The sequence below is a fragment of the Tursiops truncatus genome, chromosome 13, assembly GCF_011762595.2.
Source record: "Tursiops truncatus isolate mTurTru1 chromosome 13, mTurTru1.mat.Y, whole genome shotgun sequence".
NCBI lineage: Eukaryota > Metazoa > Chordata > Mammalia > Artiodactyla > Delphinidae > Tursiops > Tursiops truncatus.
The window spans coordinates 16,696,841-16,723,489 of NC_047046.1; the positions used below are offsets into that span (position 1 = coordinate 16,696,841).

At 51.5% G+C, this 26,649-nt stretch overlaps 1 protein-coding gene across 1 annotated transcript; it reads left to right on the forward strand.

The window, feature by feature from the left end:
• ACADS (acyl-CoA dehydrogenase short chain) lies at window positions 1-14,638 on the forward strand. The gene is made up of 10 exons (XM_033837051.2): window positions 1-152; window positions 793-956; window positions 11,399-11,548; window positions 11,793-11,904; window positions 12,346-12,497; window positions 12,775-12,945; window positions 13,016-13,153; window positions 13,320-13,415; window positions 13,625-13,681; window positions 13,828-14,638. Exons 1-10 carry the CDS (start codon window positions 107-109, stop codon window positions 13,978-13,980), a joined length of 1,239 nt encoding a protein of 412 aa, XP_033692942.1. The 5' UTR covers window positions 1-106; the 3' UTR covers window positions 13,981-14,638.
• Window positions 14,639-26,649: the final 12,011 nt, after the last annotated feature.

The window sequence follows — 26,649 nt, forward strand, 5'->3', positions numbered from 1 at the left end:
CCGGCCCCGCCCCGCAGGCCCCGCCCCCCGCCCCGCGCCGGAACCGGCGCTCGCGGTCCGAGGTCGCCTGGAAGAAGCTCAGTGCCATTGCCGGTCTCCGTCCTCCATGGCCGCCACACTGCTCGCCCGGGCCTGCGGCCCCGTCCGCGGAGGTGAGTGCGCTCCGGCCCGGGGCGGGCCGGGCGGGCGTGGGACCCGGAGGCCGATTCTCGCCTGACGCAGGCGGGCTGGCGGTGCCCCTCCGGCAACGCGCGGCCTTTGCTCCAGTTGGGCTGCTCCTTGCGCCTCCTTGGGGCCTGCCAGGCCCCGTGCTAAGTGCTACAGTCAGTATCTCATCCTCCCAGCCCAGGAGCTGAGTACTGCTGTCCTCCACATTTAGAGAAGCCTGTGAAGTTAGGATCCTCGCCTAAGGTCACAGAGCTGTGCTCTTACTATTATTGGTGTTATACTGGTGATTGAGTGGGATTGTTGTACAAAGTGTTTAGCAAGCATAGTAAACATTCAGTGCTATTCCCAACAGCAGCGCTATCAACATTTTGGGCCTATAATTTTTTGTCATGGTATCTGTCCTATACAATGTTTAGCAGTATTCCTGGCCTCTACCCACTCCATACTACCCTTCGGTTGAGACAACCAAAAATGTCTCCAGACATTGCCAGATGTCCCTTGGGGGACAAAGTCATCCGTGGTGGAGAACCACCCAGTTAGTGGATCACTATTATTATTATTATTATTATTACTACGCAAGACCTCTTACGTTCCCCTTCCACTGACTACTCTTCTCATTGGCAGCTCTCCGGCCTCGGGACTGGCGTTGCTTACATACCATCTACCAGTCTGTGGAACTGCCCGAGACACACCAGATGCTTCGTCAGACATGCCGGGACTTTGCTGAGAAGGAGCTCTTTCCCATCGCGGCCCAGGTGGACAAGGAACATCGCTTCCCGGCGGCTCAGGTGAGAGTTTAAGAGTACAGGTACCATCAGCTCCAGGATGATTGGTGACAGTGACATCCAGAGGCACGGAGACTGCAATCAAGGAACCCTAAGTGGGGGGTGGGGGGTGGTCCTGGGACCCAGAATATGCCCTGGAGGTTTCCCTTGTCCAGAATGAGGCCTATAGCCAGGATGTAACTTCTGGAATAACAGTAATAATGGTGGATGGTTGATATGCTTACTACGTACTGGGCGTTGTGTTGATAGTAATAGTTAATGCTTATAAAATGCTGACCACGTGCTCGGCATTGTCCTAAGTTCCGATGGGTTAGCTCACCTGTTTCTTTTCATTTGGCCACACCACGTGGCATGCGGGATCTTAGCTCCCCGACCAGGGAGAGAACCTGCGCCCCCCTGCAGTGGAAGCTCGGATTCTTAACCGCTGGACCTCCAGAGAAGTCCCTAGCTTATCTGTTTCTTAAAACTGTCCTATGAGATGAAGGTGCCATTATTACATACCCTTTTGTACAGTTGATGAAACTCAGATTGATGAGAGGATTAAATGTGCCCAAGGTCATGGAGCTAATAAGTTACAGAGCTAAAGTTTGAACCCAAGTCTGTCTTCTGCCGGCTGCTGAGATCCCAGTCAGTCCCCTCCTCCCCGTGCCGTTGTATCACTCCATCTTTAACGACAAGTTTGAGATGTTCCTGCTGTCTCCATCCCCTGGCTTGGCAAGATGTCTGGCACACAGTATACTCAATAGATATTTGTTGAGTACATAACTTGTGAAAGAGCCAATCTGTCTGGCCTCTTCTCCATGCCTGTTTTCCAGTCTGAGGAATTCAGGAGTTGTGATCACCATTCACATGCCTCATAGGCTCTGGGGCCACTTTTCCAGCTTAGTGAATGTTGTGTGTTCACAGTGTATCGGGCACTGTGCCTGGACTGTGGGAATACCCAAGGAGCTCAAAGTGGGGTAGGCAAGTGGCATTCTGAGCACCAAAATTAGTTGGGCAACGTTTAGGTGTTAAGCATTGAAATCATGTCATCTCATTTAGTCCTGAGGGCATCCCCAGCTGCACGTCTAATCTCCATTTGGCTTCCTGGAATGCTTGCAAGGATTGTGGGAGATCACATATGTCAAGTTCATGGTGCCTGGTACTTGAAAACCAGAAGCTATTAATACTATTATTATTTTTATTACAGTTGAGAAAATTGAGGCACAGAGAGGTGAAGTGATTTTCCAAGGCATACTGTCTATGGACCAGTAGACCTGGTGTGATTGGCTCCAAAACCCTGCTCCATCCCCTAGCCACGTGCTTGTCCCAGAAGCCCAGCTGGGAAGCCCTGTTCTAATCGGGAATATTATCGTCAAGGGCCTAAACTACCCCTGTATCCTCCATACCGCCACACTCTGGTGCTGCCCTCAGAGCAGTTGTCCAAGACATGGCTGTATATTGGGGCTTTTCTGGCCAAATGACAGACCACTTGATTTATTTTTCCTATATTCCCTCAAATTATAATACTTATTATATTACAAACATAGACTTGCTTTGTGCAAGAAAACTGGCAGTAGAAACAGGCTTTCTACCAACCAACTCTTCACCAGTCCTCTGGCTTTGTAATCTCTTACTTGCTTTATAAGGCGGGGAAGGTTGCAGATTGATCCTGCCACTAAATAGTGGCAGAAATGGATGTGGAAGGAAGAGATCAAAAGCATCAGCTTCCTACCTTCTGACACATTCTGGCACCCGGAGGCTGCACAGTCCAGACTTGCTGATGCATGACCTAGCTCAGAGTAGTGATAGCATTTATTTGGTTTGATCTTGGACAGGTGTTTTCATATCTGTAATCTGGTTAGGTTATCAGGAGTCCTGCTATTATTTCCTTTGTCTAGAGGATGTAGGAGCAGTTGTAGGAATTGCCTGAGGTCTTAGAGCTTGGGGAGAAATAGATCTTCTGATCTTGCCCCTGCCCCACACAAACTGGACTCTGTCGTTTTGGTGGCTGATGGGATGCAGAGGTTGCTCAATGTTGCCCTTCGCTAAGGATTGAGGCCGGTTGGCTTTTTGCTTTTATCACTCTCTGTTATTGTGGGTAGTGCTCAGCTCCCCCCATTACAGAAGGGAATCCAGGGCTTAAACAGGCAGAAGGGTCAAAGCAGTAGACACAGGGATAATAGGGCAGGTTGCAAAATTAAAAATAATACCACTAGTGTTTTATTTTTTTTAATTTTTTTAACATCTTTATTAGAGTATAATTGGTTTACAATGGTGTGTTAGTTTCTGCTTTATAACAAAGTGAATCAGCTATACATATACATATATCCCCATATCTCCTCCCTCTTGCGTCTCCCTTCCTCCCACCCTCCCTATCCCACCCCTCTAGGTGGACACAAAGCACCGAGCTGATCTCCCTGCGCTGTGTGTCCACTAGTGTTTTAAAATGACCATAGTAATAATAACAGGAGTAACTATCATTTGAGGGTTACTGTATTCCAGGTGCTTATCCATTAAATCTTCAACAAAACACCCTGAGGCAGTTACTTCATTGATCTCCAGTCTTCAGATGAGGAAACTGAAGCCAGGGGTTACATTTCTTGGTCAGCAGTCACACAGCTGGGATTGGAGGAGCCAGATGTAGACTCTGAGCTTCCCCCCGACCCCACCGGCCTACAGGAGATGCTTAGTTAGTGATATCTTTCTTTCTTTTTTTTTTTCTTCTTTTTAAAAATTTATTTATTTACTTTGGCTGCACCGGGTCTTAGTTGCGGCATTCGGGATCTTTCAGTTGAGGCATGCATGCGGATCTAGTTCCCCGACCAGGGATCGACCTGGGCCCCTTGCATTGGGAGTGCGGAGTCTTACCCACTGGACCACCAGGGAAGTCCCTAGTTAGTGATTTCTAATATTTTTTTCCTGAAGAATTTGTTTCCCCCAAGAAAAGTGGGTTTACTGGGGAAGAGTCAAGGGGAGAATTGAGAGGTGGGCAGGCCACGAAGGAGGTGGAAAGCTAGTGCCAGTTTCTGCTCACATGGCTTGTTTTGTAATCTAAGCGGAACTTTACTCTTTCTGTGTCCAAACCTAACCCCTGCCCCCGAGAAAAAAAAAAAAAGAAATAGTTATGAGTTTATAATGCTTTTATGTTATAAAGGGAAATAGGAAATAGAATGGTGTTTCCAAACCAGCTTTGGACTCCGGAACCTGGAAATGTATATGTGCATTTTTTTTTTTTGTGGCCGCACTGAGCATCTTGTGGGAACTTAGTTCCCTGATCAGGGATGGAACCCGGGCCCCTGCAGTGGAAGCGTGGAGTCCTAACCACTGGGCTGCCAGGGAAGTCCCTACATGTGCATATTTATATGTATGAAACTGAACCCAGTTTCTTTTCCTTCACTCAGTGAATGTTTATTGAGTAACTTTTTAAAAAATTAATTTATTTTATTTTATTCTTGGCTGCGTTGTGTTTTCGTTGCTGCGTGCGGTCCTTTCTCTGCTTGCGGTGAGCAGGGGCCACTCTTCATTTGCTGTGCTCAGGCTTCTCATTGCAGTGGCTTCTTGTGGAGCACGGGCTCTAGGCATGTGGGCTTCAGTACTTGTGGCACATGGGCTTCAGTAGTTGTGGCACACAGGCTCAGTAGTTGTGGCTCGCGGGTTTCAGTAGTTGTGGCACACAGGCTTCAGTAGTTGTGGCACACGGGCTTCAGTAGTTGTGGCACATGGGCTCAGTAGTTGTGGCTCACAGGCTCTAGAGCGCAGGCTCAGTAGTTGTGGTGCACGGGCTTAGTTGCTCCGTGGCGTGTGGGATCTTCCTGGACCAGGGCTCGAACCTGAGTCCCCTGCATCAGTAGGCGGACTCTTAACCACTGTGCCGCCAGGGAAGTCCCTTATTGAGTAACTTTAATATATCAGGTGCAAAACCTGCTTTTCGTCCTCTTGCCCTATCTCAGATGGTAGTTAACTGCATAGAAACCTCTCAAATCATAGTCCATTTTTCTTCTTCCTCATGTGCACAGACTTCTGTGAATTCCACCCTGGAAGTGTCCCCTGAATGGCACTGCTTCTCACCTCTCCCGGCAAGAATTCATCTCTCTGTGTTTCAGGAGTGTTCATTCATAATCCCTAATTCTCTGGGTGTGCTTGTCACGTGATGGTGTGTATCCTGTGTCAACAGTTATTTCCCACAGTTGCCTCCCTGAAGGCCCGTATTGGTCTTGTTCACGCCCCGACCTCCTCGCCCTCCGTAAGTGCTTGGCATTCAGCAGATGTTTGCTGAACTTTATGGACTTGAATTTTATGGTTAAGTCATCCTGAGTGTCCTTATTGTCCCAGCACTTAGCACACACTGACCCAGCGTGGGAACTGGGGAGGTGGCTCCCGTGGCCCCTTCCCCTTGAATAAAGCAACAAATTTTCAACAAGTTAGGGAATTTGATTCTCTAAAAGGAGTCTGGGACTTCCCTGGTGGGAAGTCCCAGACTCCCTGGGACTTTGTCCTGGGACAAATTTGATTTTTTAAACATGTGAGCTTTTAGAAGTGACTTAAAAGCACTATTTTTATATGAAGTGTCCTCTAAATGTGTCCCAAATATGAAGGCAGCAGGTGCTGAAGGCTCACTCTGCTAGGAAAGGGGTCCTTCTCTTTCTCACATTTTCTCTTGGGAGTTTGGAGACCACCAGGCTTGGCCCAGTCAGGGATGCAGGTCTGGACTCCTGGTTCACAGACACAAGGGGCCGAGAGTAACCACCGTGGGTAGCAGCTCTGAGGGGTTCCCCTTGAGGTCGCTCTGAAGGTCAGGCTGCTAGGGGAAAATATTAGGGAGCCTGGCAGCTGTTAGCCAGTTACCATCAACATGCTTAGATCAGGAATGATTTATACAACTGAACATGCGGTCTTTTTGTGTGTGTGTGCTGCTGCTTTTTGTTTTGTTTCTGATTTCTTTTTTTTAAAATATAAGTTTATTTATTTATTTATTTATTCATTTTTGGCTGCATTGGGTCTTCGTTGCTGCATGCGGGCTTTCTCTAGTTGCGGCGAGTGGGGGCTACTCTTCGTTGCGGTGCGCGGGCTTCTCATTGCGGTGGCTTCTCTTGTTGCGGAGCACGGGCCCTAGGCATGTGGGCTCAGTAGTTGTGGCTCACGGGCTCTAGAGTGCAGGCTCAGTAGTTGTGGTGCACGGGCTTAGTTGCTCTGCAGCATGTGGGATCTTCTTCCTGGACCAAGGCCCGAACCCGTGTCCCCTGCGCTGGCAGGTGGATTCTTAACCACTGCGCCACCAGGGAAGTCCCTGATTTCTTCTTCTTTTTGATTGTACTGTCTCTCCTCTCCACTGCCATTGTCTCCAATTTTTTTTTTTTTTTTTTTGTGGCCACACCGTGCGGCATGTGGGATTTTAGTTCCCCAACCAGGAATCCAACCTGTGGCCCCTGCAGTGGAAGCATGGAGTCTTAACCACTGGACTGCCAGGGAAGTCCATGTTTCCAATTTTTTTCTAGAATGTTCCTGCAGCTGGCCATGGCATATTGCCAGAAATCTCGAGATCCACTTCAGAATGAGAAGGGTTGGGGGAAATAGCATGCTAGTGAAGTTGCGTGGGTGCAGTCATTGTGAACTCCTACAGCTTTTTATTCAGACAGAGAGAACTGTCAGGAGAGTCAGAGGACAGTGGTGTGGTGTAGAGACGAGTGCCGGGAGTTCTGGCTTCCCCATCCAGGTGTCCCGGGACTGGCACCATCTGCACGTGAGCCCCCTTCCGTAACAGGAAAATGGGATAATCCTTGTCCTGCCTACACTCCATCTGGGAATTTTGGTTCCCGTTCTGTTTCTTGGGGTGAAATGGCGTCATGGTGTGATCGGCTGATCTGTCGTTTATCCCAGGGTTGTGTACTGGAGATAGAGGCTGAAGAGGGGGTGGGTCTTAGTGTCCAGGGAAGCTGGGTGGCGCGTGTAGGGTGAGACAATTGGGGCTTTTTTTTTTTAGCTCAGTCTCTCTTGCTGTTTGGCCAGAGAAAGCACTTCAGCGGGGTTCCTGTCCAGGCCTGAGCATGAATCTTGGGGACCCTGCGTATTTCTGGCACCTGGTAGAATACGACCCTGGCTCCTGACCCAGCACAGGCATTCCCCATAAAACACTATTCCACCCTGGAATAGGTTTGTTGCAGGCCCTAAGTGTGGGTTCAGAAGGGGCTCTGGGACTTCCCTGGCGGTCCAGTGGTTAAGACTCTGCGCTTCCAGTGCAGGGGCATGGGTTTGATCCCTGGTCAGGGGACGAAGATCCCACATTCTGTGCAGTGCAGCCAAAAACCAAAGAAAATTAAAAAAAAAAAAAAGGGGGGGCTCTGTTCTGAGGCCACGCTTGTGCTGGCACAGGGCTTAGTGAGTCGCCGGGTCGTGTTCAGAGACAACCCTGCCTAAACCACTGTCTACTTTCCACTCCCGCCCCCTCCTTGATTCCCACCAGCTGCAATGATGCAGCTTTTCGAGCAGCATCACCCCCGCTGGCCCCAGGTGCGCGGTGACCACAGAATTTTTTTTAAGCGATTCTCGAAATGACACATCCCTGGGAGCTCTGAGTCCCACTTATCACTGTGTACTAGCTTCCCGTTGCTGTTGTAACAAATTACCACAGACTCAGTGGCTTAGAATAGTACACATTTAGTGTCTGACAGTTCCTGGAGGGCAGAAATCCAAAGTGGGTCTCTCTGGGCTTAAAATCAAGGTGTGGGCAGGCCTGCGTCCCTTCCAGTGGCTTCAGGGGAGAATCACTTCCTTGCCTTTCCCAGCGTCTAGTGGCCGCCTGCATTCCTTGGCTCATGACGCCCACCCCTCCAGCCAGCATCCCAGTCCCTCCAGCCTCTGCTTTCATTGTCCCATCTCCTTCTCTGCCCCTCCTGTCTCCGTCTTTCCCTTACAAGGACCCTGCGATGACATTAGCCCCCCTGGATCATCCAGGGAAGCCCCCCCACCTCACGATCCTTCTCTTAATCTCACCTGCAGAGTCCCTTTTGCCACGTGAGGAAACATATTCACAGGTCCCGGGGGTTAGGACGTGCTCGTCTTTGAGGGGCTGTCATTCTGCCTCCCATGCACTGGCCATCTCCTCCCCTGTGTTACACGGGAGACTCTGAGCACAGTCAGGCCCACCCCAAGCTTAGAGTCTTACAAGAGTTTCCCATGGGAACAACTCAAGGCAGAATCAAACAAGCAGTTTCGTGGAGGGACACAAATCATTATGGAAGTTCAGCAGATTCACCAGTGCCCCTCCTCCCAGACATCACTGTCAAGACAAGAACTTATCAGTCACTTAATGATAATAAATGCCATTCACTTGCTCATCATTGCTAATTCTTAGAGAACTGCCCATCAAAACTACAATGAGGTACCACCTCACACCGGTCAGAATGGCCATCATTAAGAAGTCTATGAATAATAAGTGCTGGAGAGCGTATGGAGAAAAGGGAACCCTCCTACACTGTTGGTGGGAATGTAAATTGGTGAAGTCACTATGGAGAACAGTATGGAGGTTCCTTAAAAAACTAAAAATAGAGCTACCATGTGATCCAACAATCCCACTCCTGGGCATATACCCAGACAAAACTATAATTTGAAAAGATACATGTAGCTCTGTGTTCATAGCAGCACTATTTACAATAGCCAAGACATGGAAACAACCTAAATGTCCATCGACCAATGAATAGATAAAGAAGATGTGGTACATATATACAATGGAATACTACTCAGCCATTAAAAAGAATGAAATAATGCTGTTTGCAGCAACATGGATGGACCTAGAGATTATCATACTAAGCGAAGTAAGTCAGAGGAAGACAAATACCATGTGATATCACTTATATGTGGAATCTAAAATACAACACACGTGGGGCTTCCCTGGTGGCGCAGTGGTTGAGAGTCCGCCTGCTGATGCAGGGGACACGGGTTTGTGCCCGGTCCGGGAAGATCCCACATGCCGTGGAGCGGCTGGGCCCGTAAGCCATGGCCACTGAGCCTGCACGTCCGGAGCCTGTGCTCCGCGACGGGAGAGGCCGCAGCAGTGAGAGGCCCGCGTACCGCAAAACAAAAAACAAAAAACAACACACATGAAGCCATCTACAAAACAGAAATAGACTCACAGACATAGAGAACAGACTTGTGGTTGCCAAGGGGGAAGGGGAGAGGGGGAGGGATGGATTGGGAGTTTGGAATTAGTATATCCAAACTATTATATATAGGATGGATAAACAATAAGGTCCTATTGTATAGCACAGGGAACTATATTCAACATCCTGTGATAAACCATAATGGAAAAGAATATGAAAAAGACTATATATAGATGTATAACGGAGTCACTTTGCTGTATAGCAGAAATTAACACAACATTGTAAATCAGCTATACTTCAATAAAATTTTTTAAACAGTGCCATTCACTGATCACTCACCTCGTGCCAGGTACTGGGCTCAGCATTTTATATATATATTGTCTCAGTTAGTCCTTAAAACAGTTCTATGAAGTAAGTACTGTTTGGGGAAGGGGGGAATCAAACTTATAATCACAGAAGTAATGTTAATTATAGACAAATGAGAAAATATGGCAGACATTCTTACTGATTTGCTTCATTGAAGTCAGCATAGTCTAAGAACACGGTTACAGGATACAAATGACAAAATGATTTTCTTTTTATGAATTTATTTATATTTTATTTTTGGGCACGTTGTGTCCTCATTGCTGCACGCAGGCTTTCTCTAGTTGCGGTGAGCGGGGGCTACTTTTCGTTGCGGTGCGCAGGCTTCTCATTGTGGTGGCTTCTCTTGTTGTGGAGCACGGGCTCTAGGCGTGTGGGCTTCAGTAGTTGCAGCACGTGGGCTCAGTAGTTGTGGCTCGTGGGCTTCAGAGCACAGGCTCAGTAGTTGTGGTGCACGGGCTTAGTTGCTCCGTGGCATGTGGGATCTTCCTGGACTAGGGATTGAACCCGTGTCCCCTGCATTGGCAGGTGGATTCTTTTTTTTTCTTTTTTATAAATTTATTTATTTTTGGCTATGTTGGGTCTTCGTTGCTGTGCGCGGGCTTTCTCTGATTGTGGCGAGCGGGGGCTACTCTTCGTTGTGGTTCTCGGGCTTCTCATTGTGGTGGCTTCTCTTGTTATGGAGCACAGGCTCTAGGCACGCGGACTTCAGTAGTTGCAGCACGTGGGCTCAGTAGTTGTGGCTCGTGGGCTCTAGAGCGCAGGCTCAGGAGTTGTGGCACACTGGGCTTAGTTGCTCCGCAGCATGTGGGATCTTCCCGGACCAGGGCTCGAACCCATGTGCCCTGCATTGGCAGGTGGATTCTTAACCACTGCGCCACCAGGGAAGTCCTAAAATGATTTTCTAATGAAAAGCAACGGTCCCTCTTCTACCCCAGCCTGCTCCGTAGAGGCCATTGGTTTTAGTTGTTTCTTCTCAAAGCTACGCAGGTTCTGTTGTGGTCCCTGTTTCCCAGGTGGGGAGCAGGCTGACAGAGGGTAAGGAATCTGTCCTAGGAACCTGCTGAAGGGTCTGAGCTGGTTGAGGTCCTGGAGTCAGTGCTGGGTTTCAGTCCCAGCCCCACCACTTACAAGCTCCGCCCCGAACTGGTTGCTTCACCTCCCTGAGCTCCGGTTTCCTCACCTGTGACATGAGGTTGACTCAGCATTGTCCTCACAGAGCTTCGGCGAGACTCAAATTGAAGAGTACACATAAAGCATTTTTCAGTGTTGGGCATTGATAATTAACGATGACCACCACTGGTATTCCAAGTCAAAAATTCCAAGCTTCTTCCCCTTTATTCATTCTTTCACTGGCATTGGAATATAGCAGTGGACAAAACTGCACTGTCTCTGCCCTCGTGGTCACAGAGAGAGACCTTAATCAGAACAAGCACGTGAATAGGTGTGAAATTACAGCTGCGCAAGCACCACTAAGGAGAGGCACAGATGCTGCAGGAGCGTGTGATTAAAGGATTTGACTCAGTGAGGTCAGAGATGGCCATGCAGCAGAAGCGATGCTTGAGCTGAGCCCCAAGGACGGGAGGAGATAATAACTAGTTGATAAAGGGTATCACTGGCAGGAAACAGCATGTGCAAAGGCCCTGTGGTGGGGAGGGGAAGTGTGGTACGTGTGAGGGACTGAAAGAAGGTCTGTGTGGCACTGTGCTGCCCTGCTCTGCTCCCTACCTCAGAGGCCCCTAAAGCCTTCTTGTGCCTTCTGCTTGCTCACTGGTTGTGTCTGTAGACACAGGGTAGAGTTGGGGCGGAATGTGGGGACAGGACGGCTTCAATGAATGGTGCTGTCTTGCAGACTCAGCCTCGGGGGTCCTGGGGTAGGTGGATGTGGCCATGTGACCTGAGTTTCTGCAGGCACTGGCTCAGGGGCAGGAGGGTTGGGGGTGGAGAGGGTGGGCACCGTCCCCTGGCAGCTGCCCTTGCCATGACATCCTTCCCTGGGGCCAGGTGAAGAAGATGGGTGAGCTGGGGCTCATGGCCATGGATGTGCCCGAGGAGTTTGGCGGTGCCGGCCTCGATTACCTGGCCTACGCCATTGCCATGGAGGAGATCAGCCGGGGCTGCGCCTCCACTGGAGTCATCATGAGCGTCAACAACGTGAGTCTCGCGCCTGGGCCCTGGATACACCGGTGGAGGGGAAGCTCCTGTGGGTGGGGGGCAGGCCCTCTGCCACAGAGCCCCACATCCGGGGCACAGCCCGGCCTTGGCTCCCTGCCCCTGACCACTTCTGGACCTGGTCCCTTGCGTGGGCCTCTGGAGAGAGGAGGCCTGGGGGTGGGTACGCGGGCGGGCAGGTGTTCTGGGCTGGAAGGCCTCCGACCACTCTGCACTGTCCCCCCAGTCCCTCTACTTGGGGCCTATCCTGAAGTTTGGCTCCAAGGAGCAGAAGAAGCAGTGGGTCACTCCTTTCACCAGTGGTGACAAAATTGGCTGCTTTGCCCTCAGTGAACCAGGTATCACCGTGGGACAGTGGTCTGCCCCTGTCCCCTCCCCTCAGAATCGGGGTGACTCAGGCTGGGGCCGGTGCTGAGCTGGGTTAGCTGCTCGTTGCCTCCCGGGGCAGGAGGGCAGGAGTGAGGGCCTGGGGTGGAGCTCTGGCTGCTGGGATCTCCACAGAGCCCGAGCTCGCCTCGGCTGAGCTGGGAGGGAGGGACTTGGGCCCTGGGGTCCCTTTGGCTTGAAGACACCCAGCTGTCACATCCCCCCCATCCCCCCACCCCGAGAGCTGTGGGAGCCGGTGCGGCCCTTGAGCCTTCTCTCAGGAGCCAGACCCTGATCCCTTGGACCCGGGTCTGGCTCACCAGCCAGGGGTGAGGCTGGGTTCCGGGTGAGTTGGTGGCGGTGCCCTCGGAGGGCGGAGGCGCCGGTGGACTCTGAGTCTGCGTGTGGGGCAGGGAACGGCAGCGACGCGGGGGCCGCCGCCACCACTGCCTGGGCAGACGGTGACTCGTGGGTCCTGAGTGGCACCAAAGCCTGGATCACCAACTCCTGGGAGGCCTCGGCCGCCGTGGTCTTCGCCAGCACGGACAGGTCCTTGCAGAACAAGGTGGGGACCCCGGAGAGAGGGTCAGTGAGACGTTCAGAGTTTCTAGATCCAAACCTCCTCGGTCCGATGGAGCTGTTCTTGCTCTGGGGCACGTGCCGCTGTCCCTGTCCCTCTCCCTCCCCGGGCGGCGCCTTCCCCAGAGGAGCCGGCAGAGGGCGTCACCGCGAGGTTCTGAGGGAGGTGGAGGGAAGGGACAGGAGCTGGTGGCTGTGGTGGTTTGTGTGAGGGGCGTGGCCTCGAGCAGGTGAAAAAGTCACTGGGCGCATCTGGCCTCCAGGGCATCAGTGCCTTCCTGGTTCCCATGCCAACGCCTGGGCTCACGCTAGGGAAGAAGGAAGACAAGCTGGGCATCCGGGCCTCATCTACTGCCAACCTCATCTTCGAGGACTGTCGCATCCCCAAGGACAACCTGCTGGGGGAACCGGGGATGGGCTTCAAGATTGCCATGGTGAGCCCAGCCGCGGGGGCGGGGGCCCTGGGGCCCTGCTGGCCGGCCACTGACAGGGCGGTCCTCACAGCAAACCCTGGACATGGGCCGCATCGGCATCGCCTCCCAGGCCCTGGGCATCGCCCAGGCTGCCCTCGACTGTGCTGTGAACTACGCCGAGAACCGCACGGCCTTCGGGGCGCCCCTCACCAAGCTGCAGGTCATCCAGGTAACGAGGCACGGTGCCGCGGAGGGAGAGAGTTTTGGCCTTTCCGCTCTGCCTCCCAGATGGCTTTCACCTGCTCCCGTGTCCTCTGCCCTCCGCCCTCCTGTCTTGCAGGGAGAGGGGAGGGAGGGCAAACACCGACTGCCGGGGTGGGACTGGGTTGTTGCAGTTCAAGTTGGCGGACATGGCCCTGGCCCTGGAGAGTGCCCGGCTGCTGACCTGGCGCGCTGCGGTGCTGAAGGATAACAAGAGGCCTTTCATCAAGGTGCCCGTGGGGCTGGGGTCTCCCTGGGCACGGCCCAGAGCTTTGGTGGTGGAGGGACTGAGGGAAACATCTGGGCGGGGTCCTGGTTCCTTGGGCCCGTGGGTTTATTGCTACAAGGGGTGGCTCCCCCAGGCCCACCCTGCTGAGGGCCATGTGCTGGGAGCTCCGCCCAAGGTCGAGTTTCTGACGCCACCATCCCCTGTGGTTAGGAGGCCGCAATGGCCAAGCTGGCTGCATCGGAGGCCGCAACTGCCATCACCCACCAGGTGAGTGCCCCCGGTGCCTGGGCGAGGGAGGTCCCAAGGGTTGAGTAGCAGTGAGTGTGCTGGCTGCCCCTCCCCCGGCTGATCCTGTCCTGTTTTTCCCCTCGAGTGGGGGTCTTCTCCTCCTGAGCCCCTCCTTTCCGCCTTAGGCCATGCAGATCCTGGGTGGCATGGGCTACGTGACAGAGATGCCAGCCGAGCGGCACTACCGTGATGCTCGCATCACTGAGATTTATGAAGGCACCAGTGAGATCCAGAGGCTGGTGATCGCCGGGCACCTGCTCAGGAGCTACCGGAGCTGAACCCTCGGTAGGGCCGACAGTGCCCGCCGGGATCCGGGCTGGCCTGAGGACCAGGGGAAAGTGGGCAGGAGCCACGTGGCCTTCCCCCTGACTCCCTGTCAAGGCCTGTGGGGCAGAACGGCGGGGGCCATGCCTCCTCTCGCCAGGGTCCCCAGACCCAGTCTTCTGGGTGGACCTGCCGCCTTCAGCTCTATCCGCCCCAGACTGAGCTGCCTGGGAGAAAGGAAGAGCCGGGCTGTGGTCTGAGGATGCCCGTCCTCAGCTCAGGTTCTTGGCTTTGTTCCCTCTCCACCACCGACTGTGCCTTATTCTCTTCATCTGGAGGCTGGGCCGTGGGAAGGGAGAAATTACCACTTGGGGACTCCCCAGTTCTCTTCTGTGGGCCCTGGCGCTTAGCGTGAGACCCAGCGTCTCCTCTTTCCTCTGAGGTCAGGAGTCTGGAGGAGTGGGGTGCGGTGGGGGCCCGGAATGACCAGGCCTCGAAGCAGAAGTGTTCTCTCAGGCCCTGTAGCCTCGGGGCTGGGTCATTGTGGAAGCTGCCCTGCATCCCATTAACCTGTTCTTTGTAAAGTGTAAATGAGTGCAGGTGGGTGGTCTGATTCGTGCTGTGGGATGATCACCTGTGGGAACTAAGTAATAAAGCATACCTGTCCCCTGACCCTCATGTCCTTGCTTGGGTGCTGCTGGGGAGGGAAAGATGGTCCTTTAATCTGCTCTCCTGCAAACCCCCCCCTCTGTGTGAGTGAGTGAGTGAGAGAGAGAGAGAGAGAGAGAGAGAGAGAGAGAGAGTGTGTGTGTGTGTGTGTGTGTGTGCGCGCGCGCGCGCGTGTGCGTGCTTATGTGAAGCCGGCTGCAGCGGGAGGGTCCATTTCCACCGTGGGAGAGCTCCAGCACGAAGCAGGGTTGATGCAGTTCAGGAGAATAAGGGCTTGGGTGTCTAGGAGACCGACTGCTGAGCAGGGAGGGCCAGCCAGGTTAGGGCCGCGGGCGGGCAGGCAGGTGAGTGAGTGCCAGCCTCAGGGCAGGAGGAAGGAGGATGCAGAGGGGCTGGGGGAGAGGAGAGGGGAAGGAGCAAAGCCGAGGAAACGGAGACTTTGAAAGCGTCTGATTTGCTTACTATCTGTTCACTGAGGGCCAGCACTGAGCCTGTAGTGAGAGGGTCCTGTATCGAACCGAACTCAGGTCCACTCGTCCAACGTGCAGCAAAGCCAATCTGCTGACACCAGGTTGTGGTGAAGGAACTACAGTGTTTACTGCAGGCCCCAAGCAACGGAGTGGAGACAAGCCTCAGATCCACTCCAGGTGGTTTCTTAAGGGGAAGGACAGAGAGGCTGAGATGAATCATTTCTGTGATGAATGGTAGTTTCGGGAGTCAGGGTGTCTCTGGTTTAGGGTTCTCTGGCCGGGTGGCCCATGGCTCAGGGGTCTGTGAACTCATCTTGCCTTGGAGAAGCACCCTGAGTTTGTGTGGTAATGGTATCTATGATAGCAATTTTAGCACATTAACAACGTTATTGACAACAGCTGTTGTAGTCATCTGACGCTGGTTGATTAGTGTGAAGTTAGCACAGGATTGAGGCCAGAGGGTATAAGAAAGGGGATAAAGTTTTGGATAGAGATTAATCACCAGCTCAGCAAGGGAGTTGGTTTAAGGAGGGCTCGGTTTGGGTCCTGGTGGTGCGGGGCCGGCTTTGGGCCGACGTGCCTCTGCGCGGGGAGCCCATGCTGTTAACCGTTGTGGCGCGGTGTGGAGAGCGGAGCTGCTGGGGGAGAAACGGAACAGAGGGGTGAGGGCGGCGGCAAGAGCCCGCAGACAGTTTCAGAAGAGGTGCGGACAGCCCTCCGCAGAACGGGAAGGGCCGGGAAGCTGACCTGCCACTGCTGTGAGGTCTCTGGAGGGAAGAGGGGACGGGAACCTGACCAGTTGGAGACACCATCAAGTGGGCGCCCAACCGCGCGGGCTCTCGCGGCGCGCGGGTTCACGTGCAGGGGCGCGGGTGAGGGGCGCCGCGCGGCCGAGGGAGGCAGCCTCCAGCCTCCCCGCGCCAGCGCCGGCCTCGCCCTGGGCCCGCGGGCAGCGCCCCGGCGCCCGAGCAACGACTCCCTCGCCAGCGGCTCTCCGGGCGCACACGCCTCCACGGGCCGCTGTTGGCGGGGCGGGCCTCCCGGGTCTGGGCACCTGGCCCAGGTGTGCGGGGTGGAGGAGCCGGGCCCCGCAGGGCCGACAGGCGCAGCTGCGGCCCGCTTTCCCCCACTGCGCAGGCGGGCGGGGCGTGAGGGGCAACAGGAGAAGGATCCCGCTAACGAGACGCAGAGACCGCTTCCCTGCCGCCCTGGGGTCTGGTGGACGGCGCCGCCTCCTGCTCCAGGTAAGCAACTAGCTCACACCTCTGCGGGGCCCTGGGCTCGGGTGCAAGCCGAGGGTGCGGGGAGCAGGCTGGGATTCCAGGCTTCTCCCCCGGAGCAGCCGCGGTTGACCCATCCCACCTGGGAGGCAGGCGAAGGGCGGCCTCTCCCTGAGTCGCTGACCCCACGAACAGGGGCAGTGGCGTTCAGGTGGCTCCACGACGCCTCCAGCGAGGTAGCCCTGGCTGCTGGCCCAGGTGAGGGTGAGGGGACAGGCACGTGGTTGAAGCTGTCTCTGGGCCTTTCCTCTAGGCAGTGGGGGACGGGGTGGGGGAGGGAGCTTTGAGGCTCCAGAGGAGCCCGACCTGAGCCCCAGTCCCAGGTTGGGACGCCAGGCTGGGAACCCAGCTCTCCTGCTGCGGACTCTGGCCCCTCCTGTCTTGGTCGGGCCAGTCTGCCCTACCTGTTGAAAAGCCTCTGGGCCTTGAAGGGCCAGGCGGCCAGCTAGGGCCACAGCGCTTCTCCAGGGCAAAGGGCTGGGCCATCAGAGCCCGCCCGGCCGGGGAACGGGCCTGTTTTCCCAGCGGCCGCCCCAGCTGGGCGTCTGCTTAGATGGAGCTGGGAAGAACCTCAGCCTCGGGGTCATAGAGGGCCATACCGTCCTCCATTTCCGCTCAAGGTCCAGTCTGTGCGCTCCAGATCTTCTGGATGCTCTCATGGGTTGGGGGTCTCCCTCTCCTGTGGGGGGACAGGAGGTGGGGAGAGTCAACCACCAACCTTTTGGCTTTGACGGGGAGCAGGCCTTCCTTAGTTGAAGCTTCTCCAGCTCAGAACTGAATGCTGAACTCTGCCCTGGGTCTCCTTGAACTAGAACTATGCAAGTAGGTCGCAGACATCATGTCGCTTTGTGCCCAGTGTGTGTTTCCTACGAATAAGGACAGTCACATTCACTTACACATCAGGGGGACAGTTACCAAAGTTGGGAAGCTTAACCGTGGTCTGCAGACGTCACTCACGATTTGCCAGTCCTCTCCATGCCCTTCACGGTGGTTCCAGGATCACACGTTGCATTTAGCTGAGGGGTCTCTTGTTTCTTTCATTCTAGGACGGTTTCTCATACTGAATTTATGGTGACATTGGCAGTTTTAAAGTGTCCAGCTGGTTAATTTTGTAGACTGTCCCTCTGTCCAGCTTTGTCTGATGGTTTCTCTGTGATAAAATGCGTGGTGTGTATTTTTGGGCGACGATAGTGTAGTGAAGTCCCTATTTTATACCTGACTTCGACTGTTAGTGCTTTATCTTTTTCTTAATTAAGATGAGGTTTATCATCTTTCTAAAATACCAATTTTTAAAAAAATTTATTTTATTTATTTATTTTTGGCTGTGTTGGGTCTTCATTGCTGCGCACGGGCTTTCTCTAGTTGCGGTGAGCAGGGGCTACTCTTCATTGCGGTGCGCAGGCTTCTCATTGCGGTGGCTTCTCTTCTAAAATACCAATTTTTGACTACTGACATTCAGTATTGTGGTTTTTAAATTAATTTGATAGTTTCCTTCTAATTTTTTTGGATTTAATTTGCTGTTTTTTTCCCCCCAGCTTCCTGGGATGAATGTTCATTGGTTTTTTTCAGTCTTTTTTCTAAGGAATGAATTTAAAGTTATGCATTTCTCTCTAAGCATGGTTTTAGCTTCATTTTGTAAATTTCAGTAGATTGTATTTTCATTATTACTCAGTTTTCTGAGTTCCATTATGCTTTCTCCTTTGACTTATCAGTTGTTTCAAAGAGTATTATTTATTTATTTTTGGCTGCGTTGGGTCTTTGTTGCTGTGCACGGGCTTTCTCTAGTTGCAGTGAGCAGGGTCTACTCTTCGTTGTGGAGCACAGGCTTCTCACTGTGGTGGCTTCTCTTGTTGCAGAGCATGGGCTCCAGGCGTGCGGGCTCAGTAGTTGTGGAATGTGGGCTCAGTAGTTGTGGCTCGTGGGCTCTAGAGCGCAGGCTCAGTAGTTGTGGTGCACGGGCTTAGTTGCTCCGCAGCATGTGGGATCTTCCTGGACCAGGGCTCGAACCTGTGTCCCCTGCATTGGCAGGTGGATTCTTAACCACTGCGCCACCAGGGAAGTCCCGAAAGAGTATTATTTTATTAAGATGGGGTTTCTGCAGTATTTTTTGTTATTGATTTTTTAAAAAATAGTGGTAAGATACACATAACATAAAATTTACCATTTTAGATTGGCACAGCATTGTAAGTCTACTTCAATAAAAAAAAGTTATTAAAAAAAAGATGAACTATCCTGTGCATGATGGCAAAGTGAGCTTTCTAAAATGCAGATCTGATCAGTACACCCACTTGCGCACTCTGAATTCCAATTTTAATAAATGACTTGCTCTTCTGCCAAAAAAAGACCATTTTAACCATTTTTCCTAAAAAAAAAAAAGTACAATTCAGTGGCATTTAGTACATATACAGAGTTGTATAACTATCACTGCTATCTAGTTCCTGAACATTTTCATCACCCCAGAAGGCAACTCTATACCCATTGCTATTGATTTCTTTTTTCTTCTTTTTCTTTTTTTTTTTTTTGGCCATGCTATGGTGTGGCATGTGGGATCTTAGTTCCCTGAGCAGGGATCGAACCCATGCCCCCCTGCAGTGGTAGCGGATCCTTAACCACTGGACCGCCAGGGAAGTCCCCCACCGCTATTGAGTTTTGCCTTAATTGCATTGTAGTCTCAGAACATTGTCTGCATTATTTAAATTCTTTGAAATTGGTTGAGACTTGCATCATGGCCCCATGTCATTTTCTATAAAAACCGAATATTTTTTAAGAGATTCTTTTTTTCCCCATTGATACACATAGCTCTAGTTCATTTATTTTGATTGCTGTATGGTATTCCATTGTGTAAATATACTGTATTTAGGTAGTTTACAGTTTTTCTCTGTTATAAACCATGGTGCAGTGAACATTCTAGACTGTGTCTCCTTGTTCAAGTGTGAGATCTTCTGAGCATTTAAATGGAAGTGGGCTTGTTGGCCTCAGGCTGTTTGTCGCTTCGGCTTTACAGATATTTGCCAGATCTCCACCGTGGTTCCATCAGCACATAGCCTCCTAGCAGGGGAGGAGTGTCCATCCCTTGGTACCATCAGATTTGACCATTTTTCTTCAACCTGATTGTGATTTTAACTTACACCCCTGGTTGCTAGAGGAGTTGCCCATCTTTTCACTGTTGATTGGCCATTCTGGTTCCTGCTGTGAATTGCCATTTATGTCCTTTGTTTCTTCTATGGGTTATTCTTTTCCTTATTGATTTGTAATCGTCCCACGGGCATAGTTTGGCTGCTAATCACTTGCCAGCTGTAGAGTTGCAAAAAGACTCATAGTGTGTGACCTTTCACTTTTTTTTTTTTTTTTTTTTTTTTGCGGTATGCGGGACTCTCACTGCTGTGGCCTCTCCCGTTGCGGAGCACAGGCTCCAGACGCGCAGGCTCAGCGGCCATGGCTCACAGGCCCAGCCGCTCCGCGGCATGTGGGATCTTCCCGGACCAGGGCACGAACCCGTGTCCCCTGCATCGGCAGGCGGACTCTCAACCACTGCACCACCAGGGAAGCCCGACTTTCACTTTTTAAAGTGGTTTTACATTTTAATGTCCACTTTGAAAATTAAAAAAAAAACTTTCAGAAGTTTTATCTATACTCTGTAAACGTTTCAAATACACTTTTCATGATAAAAAGTGACAGTCCCCTCCTGGGGGGTAGTTTGGGTACATCTTTCCGGACCTTTTCCTGTGCATCTGCAAATAGCTCAGTTATGTATTTTCCCCCCAGAAATGGGATGAATGCTCTATGTATTATGCGGCCTTTACATCAAGTGACCTCTCTATACCTCTCCTTAGCAGAAAGATTTCTCCCCCTACACATATATACATACACACACACACACACACACACACACACACACACCCTAGAGTTGCCCAGCACCAGAGAGAGGAGAGGTTGCTCGTGGGCCAGCCAGCTTGTCTATATTCCCGTTTTTAAAAGTTGTAATATATGCATAAGACGAAATTTACCGTTTTAACCATTTTTAAGCATACAGTTCAGTGACATTAAGTATATTTGAAACAGGAGGGAAGGGGGCAGGGCACCACCTTCAAAAGAATGACAGAGCCCTTGAAGATAAGACATAAACTTGTCAGAATCAATTAGGTCCAAGATGGTGGAAGATTCGACTTCCGGTGGACCCTGAGCCTCATTACGCTCATTGTAATACATTAGCCTGTGCTAAACTACACACCCACTCGTGCCATGACAGTCCCGAGGCCCAGCATAAAAGGCCAAAAAGTGGGCAGTGGTGGTCCAGTTTCTGGACATCTCCACCCCTTCTCCAAAATAGTTGGAATAATCCTCCCACTCATTCGCCTATGAAATTACCCAGCCCATAAAAACTAACCACCCCATATTTTGGGCCCACACTCTGTCTGTGGAGTGTGTTTCTCCCAGGGCAGGTCTTGCCTTTTGAGACAGACCACATTCTGTCTATGAAATGTATATCTCTCTAAATAAATCCACTTCTTACCTATCACTTTGCCTCTTGCTGAATTCCTTCTATGCTGAGACATAAAGAACCTGAGCTTCATTAAGTCCTGAGACCAGGTGTGCGATCCTTTTTTTTTTTTTTTGATTGTACGCGGGCCTCTCGCTGTTGTGGCCTCTCCCGCTGTGGAGCACAGGGTCTGGACGCGCAGGCTCAGCGGCCATGGCTCACGGGCCTAGCCGCTCTGAGGCATGTGGGATCTTCCAGGGCCGGGGCACGAACCCGCATCCCTTGCATCGGCAGGCGGACTTTCAACCTCTGCGCCACCAGGGAAGCTCCAGGTGTGCGATCTTAATTAAAAGACAGTGGGTTCACATGCCGTGGGGCAACTAAGCCCATGTGCCACAACTACTGAAGCCCGCGCGCCTAGAGCCTGTGCTCTGCAACAAGAGAAGCCACTGCAATGAGAAGCCCGCGCACTGCAACGAAGAGTAGCCCCCGCTTACTGCAACTAGAGAAAGCCCATGCGCAGCAACGAAGACCCAACGCAGCCAAAAATAAATAAATTAAAATTTAAAAAGGGCAGTGGGTTCAAGTCCCAGCCCATGGGTTCAAATCCCAATCTGGGTTTTGGCTGGGTATGAGATCTGAGTTGTGAGGTTTCATATTCACATTGTTGGGCAACCATCACCACTATCCATCTGCAGAACTCTCTCTTCTTCCCAAACTGAAACTTTGTACCCATTTAACAATAAGTCCCCGTTTCTCCCTCTTCCAGCCCCTGGCAATCACTGTTCTACTCTCTGTCTCTATTAACTTGACTACTTTGGGGACCTCATGTAATCAGATCATACAATATTTGTCCTTTTGTGACTGCCTTATTTCACTTAGCGTAATGTCTTCAGTGTTCACTCATGTTGTAGTGTGTGTCAGAATTGCCTTCCTTTTTGGGGCTAAATAATATTTCATTGTATGGGTAGACCACATTTTGTTCATTCATTCATTGATGGACTTTTGGATTGTTTCTACCTTTTAGCTATTGTGAATAATACTGCTATGAACATGGATTGTATAAATATCTGTTTGACTCCCTACTTTCAGTTCTTTTGGTTGTATACCCAGAAGTGGAACTGCTGGATCATATAGTAATTCTGTTTTTACTTTTTTTGTTGTTTGTTTTTACTTTTTTGAGGAATACTGTTTTCCATAGTGACTACACCATTTTACATTCCTACCAACAATGCACAAGAGCTCCAGTTTCTCTACATCCTTGTCCACACTTGGTATTTTCTGTTTCTTGTTCCTTTGTTTGATGATAGCCATCGAGATGGGTGTGGAGTGGTCTGTCACTGTGGTTTTGATTTGCATTTCCTTAATGACTAAGGATGTTGATCATCTTTCCATGTGCTTATTGCTTTTTTGCATATCTTCTTTGGAGAAATGTCTATTTCAGTTCCTTTGCCTATTTTCCAGTTGGGTTTTTTGTAGTTGAATTGTAGGAGTTCTTTTTATTAATCCCTTATTAGATATGTGATTTGCAAATGTTTTCTCCCTTTCTGTGGGTTGCCTTCTTACTCTGTTGATGGTGTCTTTTGATGTACAAAAGTTTTTAATTTTGATGAAGTCCAATTTGTGTATTCTTTCGTTGCCTGTGCTTTTGGTGTTAAATCCATGAAGTTGTTGCCAAATCCAATGTCATGAAGATTTTTCCCCTATGTTTTCTTCTAAGAGTTTTATGGTGTTGACTCTTACACTTAGGACTTTGATCCATTTGGGGTTAATTTTTGTATCTGGTGTAAGGTTGAGGGTCCAACTTCATTCTTTCACCTGTGGATATTTAGTTTTCCCAGCACCACTGTTGAAAAGACTGCCTTTTCCCCATCGAATGGCTAGTTCCCCCAAAATGGCAAGTGGGGCCACCCTGTTGCCACTCTCTGTTTCAATCAAGAGTCACGTGTCCTTCCTGGCACAGGATGTGACACAGCCAGCGGTTCCCATGATGGTGGATGCCCTCACACAATGCACCTCTTTCATGGCCATGTGCTGTGCTGTGCTGTGTGGGACTCCAGGCCTGTAACTGGCCAGAGCCAGAACCCAACTCAGGTTCGGCTGCTTGTTGCTCAAAAGTCAATGTTCGAGAGACAGGGTTGGTGGGAAAAGATGCTTTATTCAGGAAGCCGGCAACCTGGGGAGATGGGGAACTAGTGTCCCCCAGAACCTTCTCCCCACTGCAAATCGGGAGCAAGAGCTTTTTTTTTTTTTTTTCTCTCTCGGTACGCGGGACTCTCACTGCTATGGCCTCTCCCGTTGCGGAGCACAGGCTCCGTACGCGCAGGCTCAGTGGCCATGGCTCATGGGCCCAGCCGCTCCACGGCATGTGGGATCTTCCCGGACCGGGGCACAAACCCGTGTCCCCTGCATCGGCAGGCGGACTCTCAACCGCTAGGCCACCAGGGAAGCCTGGAGCGAGAGCTTTTAAAGGAAAGCTTCCAGGGTGTGCGGGTGGGGACTGCGTTCAGAACAGCACTGTCAGCTCTGACGATCATCTTGAAATTGGTCATGCGGAGGTCTGGTCAGGGCCATCTTGATTGTTTCTTTGTTTTAATAGAATTATTTATTTATTTTAAAATTTATTTTTGGCTGCATTGGGTCTTTGTTGCTGTGCGTGGGCTTTCTCTAGTTGCAGCGAGCGGGGACTACTCTTCGTTGCGGTGCACAGGCTTCTCATTGCGGTGGCTTCTCGTTGCGGAGCACAGGCTCTAGGTGCATGGGCTTCAGTAGTTGTGTCTCGCGGGCTCTAGAGCGCAGGCTCAGTAGTTGTGGCACACTGGCGTTGTTGCTCCGCGGCATGTGGGATATTCCCAGACCAGGGCTTGAACCCGTGTCCCCTGCATTGGCAGGTGGATTCTTAACCACTGTGCCACCAGGGAAGCCCCATCTTGATTGTTTTAAGCTCACTTCATCTTCAACTCCAGGGTTTGTTTGTTCCCATTTCCTTGAGACCAGTTCCTGGAATTGTGCAAGATGGAGCAACTTATGTCTTGGCTACAGTCTGGTCATCATGCAGTTAGCTTTTTCCCTCTCGTGGCGGTTTTAGTATCTGCAAGACCACTCAGGAATGTTCATCAGACACTGTTGTTTATGTATTTCAGGGAGGAACTAAAGATTCTGTGACTCTGTTGTCCTAATCATTAACTGCTTGAGCCTGTTCTTTTCGTGCTGTAATGGGTTGAAACTTTTGGGGACTTTTGGATGGGATGGATGGATTTTGCATGTGGATGGAAGTGAATCTTTTGGGGCCGGAGGGATGACTGTGGCAGGCAGAATAATGGCCTCCCAAAGATGCCCACACCCTAATTCCTGGAATATGATACCTTACCTGAAAAAAGGGATTTTGCAGGTGTGATTAAGGGTATGGACCTTGAGAAGGGGAGAGTCCATACCTCCCCTTGTCCAGGTGGGCCAAATCTAACCACATAAATCCTTAAAGGCAGAGTACCTTTCCAGGCTGCAGGCGGAGGAGGGAGATGTGACTATGGAAGAATGGTCAGAGAGTTGCAGCATCACCGGCTTTGAAGATGGGGGAAGGGGGCCAGTAGCCAAGGAACGTGGGCAGCCTCTAGAAGTTAGAAAAGGCAAGGAAATGGATTGTCCCCTAGAGCCTCCAGAAAGGAACACAGCTCTACTGATGCCATGATTTTAGCCCAGTGAGACTAGTGTCGCACTCTGACCTCCAGAACTGTAGGATGATATTGGGTTGGCCACAGAGTTCGTTCAGGTTTTTTCATAAGCTGTTACGGAAAAACCTGAGTGAACTTTTTGGCCAACCCAATATATTTGTAGTGTCTTAAGCCACTAAGATTGTTGGAGCAGAAATAGAAAAATAATAGAGGCATGGGGACTTCCCTGCTGGCGCAGTGGTTAAGAATCCGCCTGCCAATATGGGGACACAGGTTCGAGCCCTGGTCCGGGAAGATCCTACATGCCATGGAGCAACTAAGCCCGTGCGCCACAACTACTGAGCCTGCGCTCTAGAGCCCGTGAGCCACAACTACTGAGCCCGTGCGCCTAGAGCCTGTGCACCGCAGTGAAGAGTAGCCCCCACTCGCTGCAACTAGAGAAAGCCCGCGCGCAGCAACAAAGACCCAACGCAGCCAATAAATAAAAAATATAGAGGCATCATATTCTCTTAACCATCTCACACCTCCGCGCTCCCCTGACCAGCTCTCCGACCTTACTGGTGTTACAGCAATTGTGTTTTTCCAACTTTGTGCAGTCAGGGGCCAGCCCTGGACTACAGGACAGGTGACCAGTCCAGCTCTGTGGCCACTTCTGCCCCTGTCAACACCAGCCCACAGAAGAGAGCCACCAGTGAGCCGCTCAGCAGTCCTTGCCTCTCTCTCCAGTGATTCCCGATGGCCCTGGAGAGTGGCGTGTCCTCTGGGTCCCCGGAAGAACGTGATCCTCCGGTGGGTCTTCTGGCCAATATGAAATATCCCTTCCAGCACACCTGCTTCACTTAGCCTTTGTAGTCTTCTACTTAGTCACCTCTAATCTTTTCCAGGATGTTAAGAGCTACCAAGCAACCTGTTTGCTCCATTTTCCATCTCCTCCTTGGATGTTAAACGCCGTGTCCCAGGAAAGGGCCCCTACATCCAACCTCACCTTCCAGCCTCCTTGACCGAGTGCCTTCCAAGTCTACCCTAGGACCCCTCTCCCAGCTCCCGCTGGTGCATGCCCACTAGTTCTCTGGCTATGGGGGTGGGCATAATTCTGAAATGGTCCCCAAGGTTCCTGCCCCCAGTGCATGGGCTCTGAATAGCCCCCTTGAGTGTGAGCAGGACCTGTGAATAGCTGTGGGATGGCACTCCAGTCAGTGGACGAAGGTGAAGGGTTTCTGCAGATGTAATTACGGTCCCAAATCAGTTTATTTTGGATTGATCAAAAGGGAGTTCCTCCTGAGTGGGCCTCACCTAATCAGGCGAGCCCTATAAAAGCTGCTCTAGAGTTCACGGGTGCGCCTCTGCTGCCATGCTGAGGGAGGAGAGCTTGTGAAAGGGCGATATGTCAGGGAACTGCAGGGGCCCCTAGGATCTGAGAGGGACCCCAGCTGTCAGCCAGCAAGGAAGCAGGGACCTCAATCGTATAAGCGCAAGAAACTGAATTCTGCCACAACCCCAGGAGCTTGGGAGAGAACTCGGAGTCTCCGATGAGACCGTGGCCACAGCTACATCTTCTCTGCAGCTTTGTGAGACCCTGAGTGGAGGGTCCAGCTAAGCTGTACCCAGACTCCTGAACTGTGGGAACATGACATGATCAGTGGGTTCTTTTCTGAAGCCATTGAGTCCGTGGTAATTTGTTACATGGCAGTAGAAGACTAATACAGGATATAGTCTCTTCCCTTAGCAGGCCCCGTTATGCTGGGATTTAGTCGTAATTAGTGGCCGGGCAGCCTGGAGAGGCGAGGGCAGCTTCTGAGGGGGAACCTGTTGCCTTGTGGGGAAGGGGCTTCTGAAGCATCTTCCAACACAGCAGCAGTGCCAGCTCCCCTACGGGGCTGAGCCCCCTCTGCGTGCCCAGAGTCTGGGGGTGGAGGGTGTGGAATCCACATTCCTGAGGGCATCCATCCAGATGCCTCAGTTTTGAGGACCTTCTCCTCCCCACGCCCCTCGTTTGCATAACAGGTGTGCCTTGGATGAGCATTCAGTCTCTGGAGCTCTGATTCCTTCAATTAGGGCTTTAGCTTGTCATTCAACTGTGTCTGCCCTTTTGCTGCAGGTGTTAAGGGCCTCT

Coding starts and splice junctions, on each gene's coding strand:
- ACADS (XM_033837051.2), top strand. CDS start 107: ATGGCCGCCACACTGCTCGCCCGGGCCTGCGGCCCCGTCCGCGGAG. Junction 11,549..11,792: donor TCATCATGAGCGTCAACAAC/GTGAGTCTCGCG, acceptor CTGTCCCCCCAG/TCCCTCTACTTGGGGCCTAT. Junction 12,946..13,015: donor TGGGCTTCAAGATTGCCATG/GTGAGCCCAGCC, acceptor CGGTCCTCACAG/CAAACCCTGGACATGGGCCG.